General features: G+C 41.4%; 2 protein-coding genes across 2 annotated transcripts in view; one reads left to right on the top strand and one right to left on the bottom strand.

The window, feature by feature from the left end:
• Positions 1 to 969: 969 nt before the first annotated feature.
• On the bottom strand, positions 970 to 7,580 carry exoc1l (exocyst complex component 1 like). The gene is made up of 4 exons (XM_078238816.1): positions 7,454 to 7,580; positions 2,141 to 2,271; positions 1,158 to 1,289; positions 970 to 1,035 (listed from the first exon to the last, which is right to left on the bottom strand). Exons 1-4 carry the CDS (start codon positions 7,578 to 7,580, stop codon positions 970 to 972), a joined length of 456 nt encoding a protein of 151 aa, XP_078094942.1.
• A 10,696-nt stretch (positions 7,581 to 18,276) lies between these two features.
• LOC144509810 (cyclic nucleotide-binding domain-containing protein 2-like) overlaps positions 18,277 to 20,363 on the top strand; it is a 32,504-nt gene continuing 30,417 nt past the window's right edge. The window contains exons 1-2 of the mRNA XM_078238682.1: positions 18,277 to 18,351; positions 18,456 to 18,529. Of these exons, the coding sequence (XP_078094808.1) occupies positions 18,331 to 18,351; positions 18,456 to 18,529 (95 nt within the window). The 5' untranslated portion in view covers positions 18,277 to 18,330. The remainder of the gene's footprint in view (positions 18,352 to 18,455; positions 18,530 to 20,363) is intronic.

Raw genomic sequence — 20,363 nt, 5'->3', positions numbered from 1 at the left:
CCCCATATCCCTTGATCTCTTTAGCCCCAGAGCTATATCTAATTCCTTCTTGAAATCAGACATCGTTTTGGCCTCAGCTACATTCTGTGGTAGTGAATTCCACACATTCACCACCCTCTGGGTGAAGAAATTTCTCCTCACCTCAGTTCTGAAAGATTTGCCCCTTATCCTCAAACTATGACCCCTAGTTCTGGACTCCCCCACCATTGGGAACATTCTTTCTGAATCTATCCTGTCTTACCCTGTTAGAATTTTATAAGTTTCTATGAGATCCCTTCTCACTCTTCTAAACTCCAGTGAATATAATCCTAAACGACTTAGTTTCTCCTCACATGGCAGACCTGTCTTCCCAGGAATCAGCCTGGTGCAGGAAATTTGTGCACAGCAAGCTCCCACCAACAGCAATGCGATAATGACCAGAAAAATCTGTTTTTGTGATGTTGATTGAGGGACACCAGGACACCAGGGATAACTCCCTACTGTTCTTCAAAATATTACCACAGGAACACTGGCAAGACCCTGGTTTAAAGTCTGATCTCTGCCAGTACAGCACTCGCTCGATGCTTCACTGGAGTGTCAGCTTTGCTTTTTGTCCTCAAGTCCTGGAGTGGGACTTGAAGCTGTAACCTATTAACTCAGAGGTGTGAGCCACGGCTGAGTAGATCTCTGCATTCAGGATATCTACATCCATTACAGCATAATTCCTCTTTAGTTTCATGTTGCTCATTTCCCTGTAGTCTGAGGAATGGACTTATTTTATTAACCCATATCCATATGCAGCTTTATTCTGGATTCAATAACTGAAGGAGAGCATTTAACTTGAAATAATTGAATCTGAATACTGCTATTCAATAATGTATGGTTGTAATAATCCACTGTATTTAGAATGTCATTAAAGCCACAGTGGAAATAGAATTGATTCTCAGAAGCAAAGTATGCTTATATAATTAAAGGATTAATGATTGTTATCTATTTTTCTGCCAATAGACTGTTATTGACATGAGTTGTACTTGGAACATTGTGTCTGATTTTTATCTACATAAAGACAAACATACACAGTTACAAATATACAACACACACATATTCAGAGCAAGCATACAGTCCCCTCGATTCAAATTTGAACTGGCACCAATTAAGTAATCAATGTCAAAATTCACAAACGTGATCTTCTTCCCCAGGTAGTTGTGATTAAGCTCCTGCAAACATCGAACAAAGGTATATTTGGAGGCTGTGCTGGAAGTTTCCCAGCCGTAAACTTTATCAAAATGCATTTCAAAGTGTGGATTATCCTAAAAATTAAATTCAAAAGACAAATTAGCTAATTTTATTGATTAATAATTTTTTTAACTTTTAGAGGAAGCCATGCAAAAAGCATTGTTAACTGGATAAGATGGTTCAAGAAAATGTCCCCAGTGCCAATGCATTATTTCTCCAGTTGTTCCTTTCTCCGAGGCAGGTTTCTGTTTTCCTTGCTTAATGGAATCACGGATCAGAAAATCATTGCAGGATAGTGAGTGCCATGATTTGGATGTGCTGACCTCCATGCCTGAATCTTGCATCTTGCAAAATTAGCCATTCATCAACATGGAAGAAAATGGGAAGATTAGAGGAAGAGTTCTCTGATAATTTCTTCACCCAGAGAGTGGTGAATCAGTGGAATTCACTACCACAGAAAGTAGTTGAGACCAAAACATGTGTGAGTTGAAGAAAAAATTAGATATAACTCTTGGGGCTAAAGGGATCAAGGAATGTGGGGGTAGGCAGGATCAGGATTTGATTTTGATGTTCAAAATGAATGGTGGAGCAGGCTCGATGGGCCAAATAACCTACTCCTGATTCTATTTTCTATGTTTCAATCCAATCTTACAAAGCAGCATTGTAAAAATGTGAAAGCAGGCAATTTGAGTAAATAATTCTCAACGATCAGTCATATTATTTTGCTGAGTTGCAGTATTAGAGGCAGTATTTTCTAATTTAGGAATGGGTTTTCAATTTTTTCACACACGGAAAGGCTTGATGAATGCATGACACCAGAAATAGCAAAATGCACTTGTGATATCAGATCAGTGAATATATTTTTGTTACATAAGGAAATAGAAAGTACAATAGGAAGCTCAAGTCCATTTGGTTAGCTACTTACTTGGTCTGCTTCTTTTCCATCCACAAGCTGAAGATCTTCAAGGTACCACGTATTGATTTTTTCAAATTGTTCACTTTGACTCGAAGATACACTTTTCACAAAAGTGATTTGCACCTCTTTGCAATTTGTTACTAAAATGAAATGACAGTGCATATCAAATTTTTTAAAGTGAAGTGGCAAAAGGAAGTGTTATCACACTTACCTTACAAAATATCATTAAATTAATATATAGAACCAAGATTCAGTTTCTTGCAAGATTTTGCCCTCGGTTTACCAAAAAGAGAGACAAATTTTGATTTGATGCAATTTTTGTATTTTAACTGTGGGCAAAAATCACAGGATGTTTCAAACCAGAAAAAAAGGATAGCATAATTTTACTCTAACATTTTCCATAAGATGGTCAGAACATCAAATTAGGGAGTTGGCAGAAGTAACATTTTTTATTGCCAATAAGAAACAGTATATGAAACAGAAATTTAGCAATTTAGATGTTATTCTATCTATGCAACACACTTGCCAGAATTTTACTGCCTTGCCTGCCTGAGGTTCGTAAGATCCTGCCTGAGGCCAACAGAGAATGCCGTTCTGCGAGCCTCACCTGCCCCAATTCTGGGGCGGGCGAGGCAGTAAAATTCCGGTCAATATGACTGATCAGCAAACTCTAAGGAGATTAACAATCTTGCAAAAAAAACAAAGAAAATCTTAAAAAGAAAATTTCAATGCAACATTTCTAGCTAATACAGACAGTCAGATCATGGGAATCCAGAATTAACATAAGAACATAAGAACTTGGAGCAGGAGTAGGCCACCTGGCCCCTCGAGCCTGCTCCGGCATTCAATACGATCATGGCTGATCCTTTCGTGGACTCAGCTTCACTTACCCGCCCGCTCACCATAACCCTTAATTCCTTTACTGTTCAAAAATTTAACTATCCTTGCCTTAAAAACACTCAATAAGATAGCCTCATATGCTTCACTGGGCAGAGAATTCCGCAAATTCACAACCCTTTGTGTGAAGAAGTTTCTCTTCAACTCAGTCCTAAATCTGCTCCCCCTTATTTTGAGGCCATGCCCCCCTAGTTCTAGTTTCACCTGCCAGTGGAAACAACTTCCCTGCTTCTATCTTATCTATTCCCTTCATAATCTTATATGTTTCTATAAGATCTCCCTGCATTCTTCTGAATTCCAATGAGTATAGCCCCAGTCTACTCAGTCTCTCCTCATAAGCCAACCCTCTCAACTCCGGAATCAACCTAGTGAATGTCCTCTGCACCCCCTCCAGTGCCAGTATATCCTTTCTCAAGTAAGGAGACCAAAACTGTACACAGTACTCCAGGTGTGGCCTCACTAGCATCTTATACAGCTGCAACATAACCTCTCTGTTTTTAAACTCCATCCCTCTAGCAGTGAAGGACAAAATTCAATTTTCCTTCTTAATTACCTGCTGCACCTGCAAACCAACTCCTTAAAGTTCATTGCTAGATGATGATCCTTGCTGAAAAGCAGATCATATGTTAACATTTGGTCTGGCCTTGGCTTTGATGCTGCCCAATTTAAGAGCCAGTTGTAGTAATTATTGAAGTGCAGACAAGACGAATTGCAATTGGGCAAGGAGATGAACCTTTTGGAACCAGTTTGAGTTACCATCTTCAGAAGAAAATGGAACATGTTTGGAGAGGCAATATACTTTTAGATTAACATTTAAACCATGAAGTGTACAATCTATTTATAACACCAGGTAATATTGATGTACCATAAACTGTCCAACATAGTCACATCATATTTAAATTATAGAGCTGGATTATACCCAAAGGGCAGGCTCCATGGTTTGCACCTCATTTTAACTTTACGGCCAATGTGGTGGGACTTCCGGTCCACTCTAATAGGAAGTCCCACACTTAAAGCTGCTGCTAATTGGAGGCCAGAAGTTCTGCAGTACTGCCAAGAATGGTGGTCACTGCCAATACTGTGGCAGGCCCAGGAGGAAGAGCAACCATGGATGTCCCAGCACCCAGGTAAGCTTAGGATCTCACCAGGTTGTCAGGAGGGAGGATAGGTGCCAGGAGGGGCAACTGTCGAGTGGCCTCCAATTGGCACTAGGGGCCCAGAAAGGGCCCCCCCTCTTTCACTGACCAGCAGCCTGCAGGGTCAAACCTGCTGAGCATCATGTTGGGCCGAGGCATCTCCCACTGCTTATTTTTTTGAGCAATGGCACGATGAGGCACTTAAGTGGACATTACTTACCACCTGAGAGCCTCACTTGGGCCATGGGCAAGTTGCCCACTGGCACTTCCCGGCATTCGTAAAATCATGATGGGTGGGTGAGATAGTGGTGGACATACAGCCAATTGAGTGGTGGCCTTTTCAATAGGTCAATTCACCTGCTTTCCTGTCCACTGATGATCCATAAAAATGAGCCCATAATGTAAACAGAATTGGATGAAAAACTAATATTTACAAACTGCACAGTTCCAGACTTAAAGAGAATACATATATTTAAAGATATGGACAATATGAAAGTAGATGATGGGTTGGATCTTTTGATAACAGTAACGGCAAATGTTGAGACATCTGCTGCTATTACACTTAATTTGGCCAGTCCCTTCATTCGAGTCATTGATTAGGTCAAAAGTTGATGAGGCCCCATCATTGATCCCTATGGCACTCCACTGGTTAGAATTTGCCTATTTGAAAATTACCCATTAGTTCCGGTACTTTGTTTCCTGTTAGTTTAACATTCCTCCATCCATTCCAATACATCAACCCCAACACCTTGAGCTCTTGCCTTGTGTAATAGCCTTTTATCTAGCATCCTATTGAATGTCTTTTTGGAGAGGAAATGGAGGTAACAGTGGCCTCAGGGGGTGTAATGGGGTAGCAGTGACTGGGGGGAGGGGATGTATGGTGGAAGCACTAGCCAGCAGCAGCCCGTTCCTTACGTCTCCACATTCAGTTAAGTAGATTTTAAGATCTTACCTCGTCACAGTGGCTTTAAGGAGGACTGCATGCTAAGTTACATACAGACAAGGCTTTCCTGAGTTCAGCTGGTGTTCCCTACCTCAGGGAAAATCAGTCACAAAATCATAGAATCCTACAGTGCAGAATGAGGCCATTCAGCCCATCGAGTCTGCACCAACCACAATCTCCTCCAGGCCCTATCCCCATAACCCCATGCATTTAACCTAGCTAGTCCCCCTGACACAAAAGAACAATTTAGCATGGCCAATCCACCTAACCTGCACATGTTTGGACCGTGGGAGGAAACCGGTGCACCCGAAGGAAACTCACACAGACACGGGGAGAATGTGCAAACTCCGCACAGACTGTGACCCAAGCTGACGTTGTGAGGCAGCAATGCTAACCACAGTGCCACCATGCCACCCAGTCATGCAGAGATGATCATAGACAGGTGCTAAGGCTCTTATTTGCATTTGAAAAGGCCTAATGCTGTCTCAGGTGTGGGAAACAGATCTTTATATGGCGGGTGATACACTTTCAGCTCATAAATTGGGCACGGTGCTTCCCACCCACTATATAGAGCCTTTGGATGCTGTTCAGCAGAGAGTGGAAAAGTGGGTGTGGAGGCTTGTCTTCTCTATCATGGAGCTTGCCTGATTTTCCTTCCATCTGGTGTCTTTTCTAGGCTTGTAACCCATCCCTGCTTCCTACAAGCAATTCTTTACATTCAGGCAATGAAGAGAAATCTGAACCCAAAATACATGAATATAAGAAATGGTCAAAAAGATTAGTCAATAGTAACAAATGAAACAAATAGTTATGCTGAGCTTTGTGCATACAATAACAACGTTGATAGAATTGTTCTTTTGTCTGAATTATTCTTATTGCTGCATTTAAATAAGATAATTACTGTCACTCGGGAGCGAGAGCTTGAGCTGATTTATTTTTTTCACTGTATAGACTGTAAAGTGTGGCCAATGGTGGTGGTTTGTTGAAAGATTCCACTCCACCTGAGCTATTCTTTACAGTGTTGATTACTCTCATGAACTGTCTGAGCACCTTACAGTCATGAGTCTCCCACTAATGTCCAATATCTGATGCTACAAAGACTTAACCCAGAGTGTAACAATAACTCGACTGTGAACTGAACTATGCCCATACTTTCATTCACAATTATCCATTCTTTCATCAGACCAGTTGACAAACACTTTAGTGGGATGAGACTTAATGTGAACTATTAATCTGCTTTATTTTAATGACATCAACTGAACATACAGATGGTAATAGTTAAAGCAAATCCCGCTTCTTCACTCAATCCCATGTCCCTTTCAAAATATGAAAACAAGGGTCAAAATTTGCAGTACCAGCAGCAGTGAATTTGTTCCGATGGGACTTCGGAATGGCTTTGTAATATCCCATGTGTGATGCACACTATAGTGTGCTAATCCCAAAGTCGCGGTGGGTCAACCAAAGCTCCTCAAGAGGGCTCGCTACTTCAAATGGCTAGTATGGAATCAGCACATATTTGGGTTATTGCCCACTTCTGATGGCTAATGCGAGCTGAAAGTTGTCCCCTATGTGTTCAAGGATCTTGAATAGGCCTTGAATCCACAACATTCTGATCCCGAGGTCAGCGATCTATCACTATGCCACAGCAAGTAGAAGTAATTTAAGTTACAGCGAGATCTTTCTGTGGTGACAGAGCCAATGATGGCAAAACGTGATGTTTCTTTACCTCTACCACAGCTACGATCAGCTAACTGAGCACCTACAGCCCATGTTTGAAGAAGTTTTAATTATGAAAGACATTTCTTAAAATGCACTTTTAAAATATTGTAGAATAGCAACAAAATGTAGTCAAAGGCAACCAGAACAATGCCAGATATCATTGAGAGAATTCTCCTGGGATATTAGCAGTGTCCAACCTATACTGAAATGCTAAAGCTGTAGGCTACAAAAGTGATTGAACTAATAGAAAAAGTAAGCCACCATCCCGAAGAGGCAAGTAATACAGACTCATCAGTTCAAGAAAGTTATATATTAGGTAATAGGACGCAAAACACAATCAAATTAAACCTGAAAATTCAGTGATTCAAAAGCGTTGGGAGCAGCTGTAGCCACAATAATTAAACAGCAGATGATGAATTAGGAATTGAATAGCATATTCAAATAAAGGATTCTTTGCTTAAATTCCACTCAAACATTAAACCGTTAGCTTCTGTTTCAATGAATTTGATAATTTCACCATGATTGAATTGAATTAGCATATATTCCCTCGTAGTTTGCCCAAAATGCATTTACAAATTACAGAGATAATGAGGGCAATATGGTACTGTACATAAGTACTGAAGTTACCTGAACTGCAAAGGTAATACCTTTCATCTTCCTGTGTAGCTGTCATGACTTCAATCACAGCAAATAAACGATCTCCATTTCGATGAAATACCTCCTTCTTTAGTGCTTTTCTGAGTAATGCTGCCATTTCCTTAACCAGACTTTCAAATGTGCAACATTTGGCAAACTTATTTCACTCACTGTACCTGAACACAAATCAGGAGCTATCATATATACAATCTGCATAATGGGAACTAAGTGATGTTTCTATGGTTTTAAACACTATGACACACAAAACATAATTGGATTTCAGTTTCAATCAATATTCCAGCTGTATTGCTCCCCGGAGTAACGTCAAGTAGTCATTTGCAATCCATATAGATTCCATTATAGTCATTAGTTGAGATATTGATTCAATGGTATTTTCCATTAGAAAACTCGCTGTGTAAGACGGAAAGAAAATATATTTCGAAGTTGAAATAATGTCACAGTTCATAAAATTTGTCTCAGTCATTAGATTTTCTGTAACAATCATATGCAGTATTACATTTTTCATGTACATTAATTTCTCTAATAAAGCAATTTCAATGTAGAGTGACAAGTTTATATTTCCACCATTGTACTAGCCATACTAGCCATTGATTCTTCAATCAGTGGACCACTGTGACATTGCTTTGAATATCTTGCCTCTTACAGCTAATGCACTATCAATCAAGCAATGACTAGTTTGTATGCAAGAACAAATAGGCTTTTATTAGCAAAAGACTTGGAGCACACCCATGCCGATGAACTGGTCCAGAGACAGAGGCAGGGGGTGGGGAGCAGTCACCTTTATACCTGGACCAGGGGGGGAGGAGTCCCAGGCAGGGCTGGCAGGGGCATGTCCAGGCATGTCACACACACACAGGCAATAAGCTAACAGTGGTTTACCACAACAGCCTTATGTAAATTTATGTTTTTATGTGTGTACAAACACCAATCAACCTGCGTACCTGGTCAAATGGCATTTATTCTGTCATTGTTTTTTGAAAACTCTTTTTGTTAACATGTTGCTGGTTTAAGTTATGTGCAATTTATGTCCACACCTGTGAGTTTGATAATAAATAAATTGAGACTTGTAGCAAGAGAACGATTCATTCTCCAGATTTCTCCCTTCTTAAAATTACTAACATGCAGGGGGTATAGTTCCATGCCAGCTGGTAATGATAAAATACATTTCCCAAGTGACCTTTCTTCATGTATGACACACATTAAATGCTAATAGGCTATTTAATTGTGTGGGGGTGTGTATGGTGAACCATGTAAATTAAATAAGCACAGATATCTAGGTCTCTATCAGATATAGTAAGAAAGCAGGTGAATGGGACTGTATAAAATTAGTTTCCAAGATAGCTCTAAATTTAGTGCAGGTAGAATGTGCCATTTCTAAACCACGTTAGAACATAGAAACCCTACAGTGCAGAAGGAGGCCATTCGGCCCATCGAATCTGCACCGACCACAATCCCACCCAGGCCCTACCCCCACATATTTTACCCGCTAATCCCTCTAACTACACATCTCAGGGACAATTTTTAACTTGGCCAATCAACCTAACCCGCACATCTTTGGACTGTGGGAGGAAACCGGAGCACCCGGAGGAAACCCATGCAGACACGAGGAGAATGTGCAAACTCCACACAGACAGTGACCCGAGCCGGGAATCGAACCCAGGACCCTGGAGCTGTGAAGCAGCAGTGCTAACCATTGTGCTACCGTGCCGCCCACACTGTGCTACCGTGCCGCCCACATCATGGTTTATTTTCAATGTGGCATCAGTTACATTAGTACAAACTCAAAAAGACATCATATTACTCAATGTGTAGAATAAATGATCCACTTGAACATTTTAATGAGTTTTCTGGGCTGAGGGCAGATCACTTGGCAGGACAGAACAGGCTAATGAAATCAGTAACACTAACAACTAGGAACTCTCTTCTGCCAGAGTAAAACCTGGCAGAAGTTGCACATAACTTAAACCAGCAACATGTTAAAAAAAAGAGTTTTCAGAAAACAATGACAGAATAAATGCCATTTGACCAGGTGCATGGGTTGATTGGTGCTTGTACACAAATAAAAACATAAATTTACATAAAGCTGTAAGAGGCAAGATATTCAAAGCAATGTCATCGTGGTCCACTGATTGAAGAATCAATGATATGGCTAGTACAATGGTGGAAACATAAACTTGTCATTCAGCACATCTTCCCTCCTTTTCAATTTTACTCTCAAAATAAAGCCAACACTTTCGTTGCCTTTTTTTATGGTCTTGTTAACCTGTGGCTAGCAATATAAAAGCAGAAATTTAAAAAAGAAAAGAGTAGCTTAAGTACTCTAGAGAATGAGTCAGGGGAATTAATAATAGAAAATAAAGAAATGTTGCATAAATTGAACAGAAATTTTGTCTTCACTATGGAGGACACAAAAAAAATCCCAGAAATAATTATGAAATAATAAGTGAAAGGGAAGGAGGAGCTTAAAATAATTACAATCATCAGGGGAAAGTAATAGAAAGAATGTTATAACCAGAAGTTGACAAGTCTTCAGGTCCTGATGAACTTCATCCTAGGGTCTTAAAAGAAGTGGCTGCTGAGAGAGTGCATTTATTTAATTTTCCAAAATTCTCTAGATTCTGGAAAGGTACCATCAGATTGGAAATTAACAAATGTGACTCTTCTATTCGAACGGACGGAAACAGATACCTGGAAACAAAGTTTGTTTAACATCTGTAATAGTGGATAGTTAGAAAATCTCAATGCAACCAGGAGCAGTCAACATGGTTTTAAGTTTATTTATTTATTATTGTCACAAGTAGGCTTACATTAACAGTGCAATGCAGTTACTGTGAAAATCCCCTAGTCACCACACTCTAGCGCCTGTTCGGGTACACTGAGGGAGAATTTAGCATAGCCAATGAACCTAACCAGCATGGTCCTTCAGACTGTGGGAGTAAACTGGAGCACCTGGAGGAACCCCAAGGAGACATGAGGAGCACATGCAGATTCTGCACAGATAGTGATCCAATCTGGGAATCGAACCTGGGTCCCTGGTGCTGTGAGGCAGCAATGCTAACCACTGTGCCACTATGCCACCCTGATTTGAAAAGGAAAATCATGTTTAATTAACATATTAGAGTTTTGTAAGGATGTAACAAGCAAGGCGGATAAAATGGAACCTCTGAAAGTGGCGTACTTAAATTTCCAGAAGGCATTTGACAAGGTACCACATTAAAGGTTATTATACAAAATAAGCTCATACAGTAGTAGCTAATATATTAACATGGATATAGGATTGATTAATTAACAGGAAACGTATAATAGGCATAAATGGATCATTTTGGCAAGATGTAATAAATGGAGCGCGCCAGGGATCACTGTTGGGGCCTCAACTATTTACAATCTATATCAATGATTTGGATGAAGGGACTGAATGTATAAAATTGCTAAATTTTCTGATGACGCAAAAAGAGGTGGGAAAGTAAATTGTGAAGTGGGCATAAGGAGTCTGTAAAGGGATGTAGATAGGTTAGTGAGTGGGCAAATATTTTGCTGATAGAGTACAATGTTGGAAAATGTGTTCTTGTCAATTTGGCAGGAGGAATAGAAAACCATATATTATTTAAATGAAGAAAGATTGCAGAACTCTGAACTACAGAGGGATCTGGGTCTCCTGGTACATGAATCACAAGAAATTAGTATGCAGGTACAGCAAATGATTAGGAAGGCAAATGGAAAGTTGTCATTTATTTTAAGGGGAATGTAATATAAAATAGGGATGTTTTGCTACAGTTGAACAAGGCATTGGTGAGACCACATCTAGAATACTGTGTAAAATTTTGGTCTCCTTATTTAAGAAAGAACTGCATTAAAAACAGTTCCATAAACTGATCCCTGGGATGAAGGAGCTATCTTATAAGGAACAGTTGGACAGGTTGGCTCTGTATCTATTGGAATTTAAAAGCATGAGAGCTGATCTTATTGGAATATTTAAGATCCTGAGGGGGCTTGACAGAGTGGATACTGGAAGGATGTTTCTCCTTGTGGAAGAGGCCAGAACTAGGGTATGTAGTTTAAAGAAGAGGGAAATGACAAGAATATTTTTCTCTCAAAGGGTTGTAAGTCTGTGGAACATTCCTCCAGACTTGGCTGAAGGCAAGCTCATTGAGTATATTTTAAGGTAGAGGTAGGTAGATTCATAACTAACAAGGGAGTCAAAAAGTATTGGGGGTAAAGGGAACATGATGTTGAGACCACAATCAGATCAACCAAAATCTCATTAAATAGTGCAGCAAGCTTGAGAGGCTGAATGGCATACTCCTGCTCTTAATATTTATGTTATATGTTGCAGCCCTCCTCAGCATTGATGATCCCCCTTCTAATTTGGTGTCATGTAGCAATCGTGATTTTGGTTCCAAAGTTCGAATTGTTCATGTAAGTTGTGAGCCACAATGGTTACAGCACTGACCCCTGTGGAACACCACTTTCCAACTCCTGCCATTCTAAGTAGCTACGCTTTATTACCACCATCTTCTTTGTGACTTGAAAACAGCTAGCAATCCATTCTGCCACTTGTCCACTGACTCCAAATTCTATAGTAAGAGTTTTAACAACACCAGGTTAAAGTCCAACAGGTTTATTTGGTAGCAAATAATAATGGTTTATTTGCTACCAAATAAACCTGTTGGACTTTAACCTGGTGTTGTTAAAACTCTTACTGTGTTCACCGCAGTCCAACGCCGGCATCTCCACTTCCAAATTCTATGGCATTCATTCGTCCAATATGGCACATCTTATCAAAGACCTTTTGAATATGCATTTTAATCACATCTACAAAATTATTGTTGACCAAGCTTTCTATTACCTCTTCAAAAATTCAAAAAGGTTAGTGAAGCAAGACTTTCCTTTTTGAAATCCCTACTGACTATTGATTATTGTATTTTTAATTTCTGGATGTTCTTCTATTCTCTTCTCTAATAGATATTTCATTATTTTTCCTCCTGCAGATGTGAAGATAATTTATAATTGCAGGGCCATGTTTTATCCTCCTTTTTAACTATTGGAATTATATGAGCTACCTGTCTTTCCTCTGGCACTGCTTGTTTTTCTGGCAAATTATTAAATATGAGTGGCAATACTTCTGCTATCTCTTCCCTAGCTTCTTTTAAAATACATGGACACAATCGTCTTTGAGTTTGATTCGTTCATTCAACCCATCCCTTTTATATTTTAAATGCACTCAATTCATTATTCATCTCATTATTCAATGTCATATCTACGGACTCTAACTGCCTAACAAATACCGAAGAAAAATAATGATTTAATATATCTGCCCTCTCTCTAATACTACCTGTGGTGCTATCCTGCCTATCTCTCTCCGTTCCTTCAATCCTCAATGTTGCCTTAGACCTGCTTCATAGTGTGTCCCTGTTCATCCAAACAGGAAGCTGTTTTTACTCTTTGTGTGCTGAACCCAAAAAGAGCCAAAGACATTGCGATACATGGTTAAAGTGGACCCACATTCCCAGACCCCAACCACTCAACCTGTCTCACCAAGGGCACATTGTAATCTTTATACAATGCTGTGTTGCTATCTAACTAATGTGAAAAAGGTCACCAGATGCTGCCTGAATGGGTCCAATTGCAAATAAACTTGAATGAAGTGATTAATTGGTGCAAATAATGCTGTTCTCCTGATGGAAGTGGGATGTAGCCTATAGGTCACATATTTCCTTATTCAACTCCAAGCAGTTTTTGAAGCCTTGCATATTCCGGTGTAACAGTTATTCTGCATTTTGGAAGTAAAAATGAGGAAAAGCGATATAAGATCAATGCTACAATTTTAAATGGGGTTCAGGAACAGAGGGATGTGGGGATTCATATATATAAATCTTTGAATGTGGCAGAACAAGTTGACAAGGTTGTTAAAACAGCATCGAGGATGCTTGATTTTATAAATAGAGGCAAATAGTACAAAATCAGGGAAGTTACGGTAAATCTTTATATATTGTTGGTTAGGCTGCAGCTAGAGTATTGTGTCCAATTCTGGGCACCAAATATTAAGAAAGGTGTAAAGCCTTAGAGGATTAGAGGGTTCACGAGAATCTGGAATTGTTTTCCTCAGAGCCAAGGAGTTTAGTGTAGACTTAATAGAGATTTCAGAATGATAAGATATGTGATAGAGTAGATGGAGAGAAACTAAACTGTTTCCACTAGCAGAAGGGTCTGTAACCAGAGGAGACCGATTTAAGATAATTGGTTAAAAAAGATGATCTGGGAAATTAATTCTTTTTTCACACACTGGGCCTGATTTTACCATCAAGTCGAGCCCATTTTTGGACGCGAAAACTTGGTAAAGTCAGGCGTGAGGCGAGTAGCGCAATCCGTGCCCGCCTCCACGCTGGTTCCCCCTTTATCAAGGGCTGAAAATGGCCGCCTGAAGCGGGCGCAATGTCAATTTAAATGCATTTGCATGCACTTAAATTAACTTAATGGGCTGCACGCCAAACTTACTGACCCCTGTACCACTGTGTTTGTGGGGGGAGTGGGGGGGGCAGGGAGGTGGGTCAGATGGCTCTCTGACTCAGATCGGTGGTGGCGGTGGGGGGGAGGGAGGTGGGCCACTTGGCTCTCTGACTCAGATCGGGGGGAGGTGGGTCAGATGGCTCCACTCAGATCGGGGCAGGGGGGAGGTGGGTCAGACGGCTCCACTCAGATCGGTGGAGGGGGCAGGGGGGCCCGCTGCCACTCTACCTCTGCTCAATGAGGGGGAAGGATGTCCACTGCCACTCCGCTTCAGTCTGTGTGTGATCGATGAGAGGGAAGGTGGGCAGGGGGCCGCGATCGGTCTGGGTAGTGGGTGGGTGGGGGGATAAAGGGGTCAGTAATGTTGTGGGGTGGGGAAATGCCTGTGGGGGCCAGGGGGAAGCATTATCCGGCGCGGGAGCGATGTGGCAGGGGAGCGTTTTTCTATCTATTTTTTACAGTGCATGCGCAGTTGAAGGCGCCGATCAGAGCTGCAGGATTTCGGGCGTGTTAAGCCCCACCCAGGCTTCTGGAGCGCGATTCAGAATCGCTGCTATGTTTTCAGGCAGAGTGCGTATGGGGGTGCCTGAGAATGGTTCTAAAAGTCGGATCTGAAACACTCCCAGTTTCAAGTCTGCCCAGCACTTAGAATCAAAATGGTAAAATGGTGCCCACTGTGTTATTATGATCTGGAATGCACTGGAATGGGAGCATTCACATGGGAAAGTCCATGCCTCCAGTAAAAAACTGCACTTTATTCAAAGCTGGATAAAAATAGCAGTAAAAGTGCTAACAGAATCTCCCAGAAAAACAAACATGTTGTGGCAATATTAATTTGGGACAGGTTTAGGATGGAAATTAAAGACAAGTATTGAGAAACAAATAGAACGACAAAAATTTAAACAGGAGATCAATAAAATTCAGGATAAATATAACTCACCAAGAATGATAACAAATTAGCCAAAAGTGGAATGACGTGGATAAATAGATAGACGTGAAGATAGAACTGAAATGAAAGGGCATTTGCAAAGTACACAAAAAACAAAGCTGAGGATGGCAAACAGGGATATGATAAACTATGATAAAATTAAAAAGACAATTAGGGATGCAAAAAAATGAGATAAAAGTATCAAAAGACTATTAAAAAGTTGTATTATATAGGCATGTAAGTATCAAAAGAACAATTATCATAGTGCTGGGTCCATTAATGGATGAGTAAAATTACCTTAGATAATACTAAAATGCAAGAATATGGAATAGATAACTATGCTTCAGTTCTCACTAAAGACTAAATGATAACAACAGAAGAGGCCAAGAGGGAATATTACATTATTAATGACCGAAAGAAAGGAAATAGTTGGCAAACTAGCAAAACTTCATGAGGATAAAACACCACAAACACTGCATCTGGATGGATGGCACCCCAAGATACAAAAAGGAACGAGGGAGGAAATCATAGACACTTGTGTCTATATCTAGAATCATTGGAAAAGAGTAGTACCAGAGGACCCATTCACAGCAAGTGTGATCCCTGTTTTCAAACAGGGGAATAAACTAAACCAAGGAGTGGGAGATTAATATGAGTGGGAGGAAAATACTATAATGTTTGCTAATAGATCAAAGGGTAAATCATTTATATTGGAAAAACTAATATTATAAATTTCTCAAAAGGGCAACTTACTGAATTCTTTAAAGAATAAAGGAAGAGCAACAAGAACCAAGGACGATGTAAGTGGACTTTCAGAAGGTTTTTGATCAGGTACCATTTAAACATTAAATGCGACCAAGGTCAGGGCATATGGAGTCAGGGTCCAGGGACCTGGGTCCAATCAGCAGGATGGATATAAAACGGCTACAAAATGGAGAATTGAGATTAGTAGGTAAGGGGAGTTTCTAGGACGTAAAGCAATTGGGATGTGATGATCTACAAGGATTTGTGCTGGGACCACTGCCATACACAAAATCATTTGATTCAGAAATTTGGATTGCTGTGTCATTTGTAGATGATACTCAGAAGGATAATAATTTTAGATGAGCACTTGAAACAACATAGCGTATAGAGCAATGGACCAAGTTCTGGAAAACAGGATTAGAATAGATAGATTGAGATGGATAGAAAGCTGGTTAGCAGATAGGGAGCAAAGAGTTGTCATAAATGAGTCTTTTTCTCATTGGCAGTCAGTGACTAGTAGTATTCAGCAGAGATCTGTGCTGGGACTCCAACTGTTCACATTATATATTAATGATTTGGAAGAGGGAACTAAATGTATTATCTCCAAATATGCAGATGATATAAAGTTGGGTGGGACGGTGAGCTGTGACGAGGATGCAAAGATGCTTCAGTGTGATTTGGACAAGCTGAATATGTGGACGTATGCATGGCAGATGCAGTATAATTTGGATAAATGTGAGGTTATCCACTATGGTAGCAATAATTGGAAGACAGAATATTACTTGACTGGGTGTAAATTGAGAGAGGTGGATACTCAGCGAGTCCTTGGTGTCCCTGTGCACCAGTCACTGAAAATTCCAGGTACACCAGGCAGTAAAGAAGGCAAATGGTATGTTGACCTTCATAGCGAGAAGATCTGAATATGGGGATAGGGATATTTTGTTGCAATTGTATAGGGTGTTGGTGAGGCCACACTTGGAGTATTGTGTACAGTTTTAGTGTCCTTATCTGAGGAAGGATGGCCTTGCTATAGAGGGAGTACAGCAAAGACTTACAAGGCTGATTCCTGGGATGGCGGATCTGTCATATGTGGAGAGACTAAATCGGTTAGGATTATATTCACAGGAGTTTAGAAGAGTGAGTGGGGATCTCATAGAAACTTATAAAATTCTAACAGGATTAGACAGGGTAGATTCAGAAAAAATGTTCCCAATGGTGGGAGGAGTCCAGAACTCGGGGTCATAGTTTGAGGATATGGGTAAACCTTTTAGAACTGAGGTGAAGAGAAATTACTTCACCCAGAGGGTGGTGAATGTGTGGAATTCACTATCACAGAAAATAGTTGAGGCTAAAACATTGTCTGATTTCAAGAATAAATTAGATATAGCTCTTTGGGCTAAAGGGATCATGGGATGTGAGGGGAAGGGGGATCAGGATATTGAATTCGATGATCAGCCATGATCAAAATGAATGGTGGAGCAGGCTCAAAGGGCCGAATGGCCTACTTCTGCTTCTAGTTTCTATGGTTCTATGTGCTTGATGGCCAGTGCAGACACAATGGACCAAAGAACCTGTTTCTGTGCTGTAAAACTCTATGGGGGATATTTCTCATCCCACCCACCATGGGAATCTTAGTGGCGGGGGGGGGGGGGGGGGGGGGGGGGACCATGCAAAGGTCTGTTGGCCTTGGTTGGGATTTTCCAGTTTTGAGAAGCACGGCTGGAAAATCTCGCCCCACAACTCTAAGGGTGGGATTTTCCGGCCACATTCTCCCCAAAACCAGAAAATCCCGCCAAGGTCAACAGACCTTTGAATGATCACAGTTGTCATCTTGGATCCAACTTGGAACCAAAAGGAAGGGCAGTCACTAGTGAATCATTGAACTGACAATTGGACAGTAAAACCCTTGGTACTGAGTTAGGGGGATAGGATGAGGGAGAGGACCTGGTAAGATACTCTGTCAGAGAGGCGGTGCAGACTCGATGGACCGAATGGCCTCCTTCTGCACTGCAGGGATTCTATGATTTGAATAACAGGTTGGTACCAGGATTTGCACTCATGTGCGATTCAATTAACTCTCTACCGCAAGATGGACGCAGATTGTGCCTTATACGCTTGGAGCAGGTGACTGCTTAATATCAGAAACATGGCAGCGGGGAAGAAACAGAAAAAAATTAGGAATTTATCGTCCAAACGCTCCAAAATTCAAATAGAAAATGCTAGAAATATGCGTCTGGTTGGCCAACATTCAAGGAGAAATAAATTGTGGTTAAAGGTTGGGGCATGCTTTCCTGAGAGAACTTGCAGTTAGTGTTAACTGTGTATTGCTGTCAAATATCTGGAACAATGGTCGCAAAATGAGTAAGCGAGCAATTAATAGGAGCAGTTGGGATGTGGAGGGATTCCAGTGTTTAACCTTTTTCAGAAACAGGCGTGCCACCTTCTGTTGTAATCTGGTCAGGCTGACATTGTTCCAAATGTAATGTGCTGGAACACACGAGAGGCTTTGAGAAACTGGACTGGTGAGATTGAATTACCCAGCTAGAGGGGTTTTTATATCATTAGTCAGGCAGCAGCCAAAGCTTTGTTGTATTTCCACTTGCGTGAAAAATGCGGAAGGGATGGATGGCAGCACATTCTGCACCTTCCTGCTCTATCTGAGGGAACCATGTACCTGGACGGCAGTAAGGTTAGATGTGAACACCCGTTTCTTCACACATTGAAATGTGCTGCAGCGAGTTAAAAAGTCAAACATTTATTCTGACTAATTCCCTGCTGTTTTGTTGCTTACAGCGAGGATACCACAAGTTCCAAAGAGTTGCCAAGATTGTGAAAACTATCTGCGGGATCAACCTGGTTTTAAAAGGGTGAGTGAGAAATATTACTGATATTTCCCAACGTCAGATAATACAGACTCCTCCCGATGACAACTGCCCCACTCCTCTCCATGTTAGAGACAGACGGCGCTTCCCGATTCCACTGATCATCCGTTCCTGGGAAGTATCCTGGACATTGTAAAGTGGCTGGCGGGGCAGTAGATAAAGATACACAATGAAATCTAGATTCATGTAGCGTCCTGAAGGGAGGGTCCAATTGCTAGGCGAGTAGAGATTTTGGCAGACTAACTGTTGCCATGTGTAAACAGAAAATACAGTATTGTATTTCGGAGCAAGGCGAACAGCGGCGCCTCTATGTGACTTGTGTTACAACCTGTGCAGCGAGATATGAACTTGTGTGTGTGAACGTGTATGTCAGCATGTGTGGGTAGATGTGAACTTGAATGTTGGTGGATGTGAGTTTATCATAGAATCCCTACAGTGCAGAAGGAGACCATTCGGCCCATCGAGTCTGCACCGACCACAATCCCAGCCAGGCACTATCCCCATAACCTATTATCCTAGCTAGTCCCCCTGACACTAAAGGGGCAATTTATCATGGCTAATCCACCTAACCCGCACATCTTTGGACTGTGGGAGGAAACCAGAGCACCTGGAGGAAACCCACGCAGACACGGGGAGAACATGCAAACTCCACACAGACAGTGACCCAAGCCAGGAATCGAACCCAGGTCCCTGGTGCTGTGAGGCAGCAGTGCTAACAACTGTGCCGCGACACAGTGTGAGTAGATGTGAGCCTGTGTCTGGTTGTGTATGTACGTGAGTTCACTTTTGTGTGTCGCTGAGAGCTTGTGTGTATGGATGAGGCTTTCAGTATGTGCACACACACATATACAGTAATCTCAAAGTAAAAATAAAATACTGCAGATGCTGGAGATCTGAAATAAAAACTGAAGGTGCTGGAAAAACCCAGCAGGTCTGACACAACTTTGGAGAGAGAAACAGGGCTAAATAATGGTCGGAATTCTCTGACTATTCACGCCAGCAGGATTCTCTGGACCCATTGGTAGTGCACCCCTGTGCATGGGTCTCCCAGGGGCGTGCGGTGCCTTCAATGAGAAACCCCATCGACAGCGGCAGGACCAGAGAATCCCGCTGTCAGCGAATGGCACGCCGTCTTTCACTGCCAATAAACACACGGCTGGGAGGCCAGAGAATCACGCCCAATGTTTCGACTCTGAATGACTCTTTCACAGCTTCCAAAATCTTACTGTGTGAAGTTAACCTGTAAATCTCCACCACTCCAAACACTGTCACATTTTTCAGGAAGATTTTCAAGACTATCCCAATATTCTTTACCCCTTATCCACTTATCTAGTTTTCCCTTAAATGCATTTGGCCTATTCACCTTAACTACTCTTTTTTTATCCTTACACTGGCAAGGCCGTCATCTGTCGTGCTGTATCGTCTGAATTTTTCAGAAGGTTTCCCTTATCCAAAGATTCCCCACTGACTGAGTGCCCCATCGCCATCTCATGCTCGAACGAGCATTAAGTGGCTGCAGGTGGGAGTTCTGCCACTCATTCAGGAGGACGTCCCGCCTTAGAGAGCTGTTGGCCAAGCAGATTGGTTGGTAGCTTTCCAGTTGCAGTGACAAGAGCTGCAGTGGGTTGAAAAGGAAATTCCAGAGCAAGGAGAGTAGGAAAGGTCTAGGGAGGAGCAATAACGGCAATCAGGGTGTCAGAGGAAAGGGAAAGGGGAGGGGGGGAGGGTGTGTGGTGGTGTGTGGGAGGGAGTCCCAGCGACCACTGGAACTTAAGGGGATGGGCACCCACAGACAAAAGGAGGCTTCTAACACAAATAC

Source organism: Mustelus asterias, chromosome 1 (genome assembly GCF_964213995.1).
Source record: "Mustelus asterias chromosome 1, sMusAst1.hap1.1, whole genome shotgun sequence".
NCBI lineage: Eukaryota > Metazoa > Chordata > Chondrichthyes > Carcharhiniformes > Triakidae > Mustelus > Mustelus asterias.
Note: the sequence above shows the minus strand (reverse complement) of the source record. Positions and strands in the feature narration are given on the sequence as shown.

What these genes read in the sequence shown, in the direction of transcription:
- exoc1l (XM_078238816.1), bottom strand. Translation starts at nt 7,580, where the DNA reads ATGGCAGCATTACTCAGAAAAGCACTAAAGAAGGAGGTATTTCATCGA. An exon ending in GTATTACCTTTGCAGTTCAG is followed by an intron (nt 2,272 to 7,453) that starts GTAACTTCAGTA and finishes ATTTCATTTTAG; the next exon opens with TAACAAATTGCAAAGAGGTG. An exon ending in ATGGAAAAGAAGCAGACCAA is followed by an intron (nt 1,290 to 2,140) that starts GTAAGTAGCTAA and finishes TTTAATTTTTAG; the next exon opens with GATAATCCACACTTTGAAAT.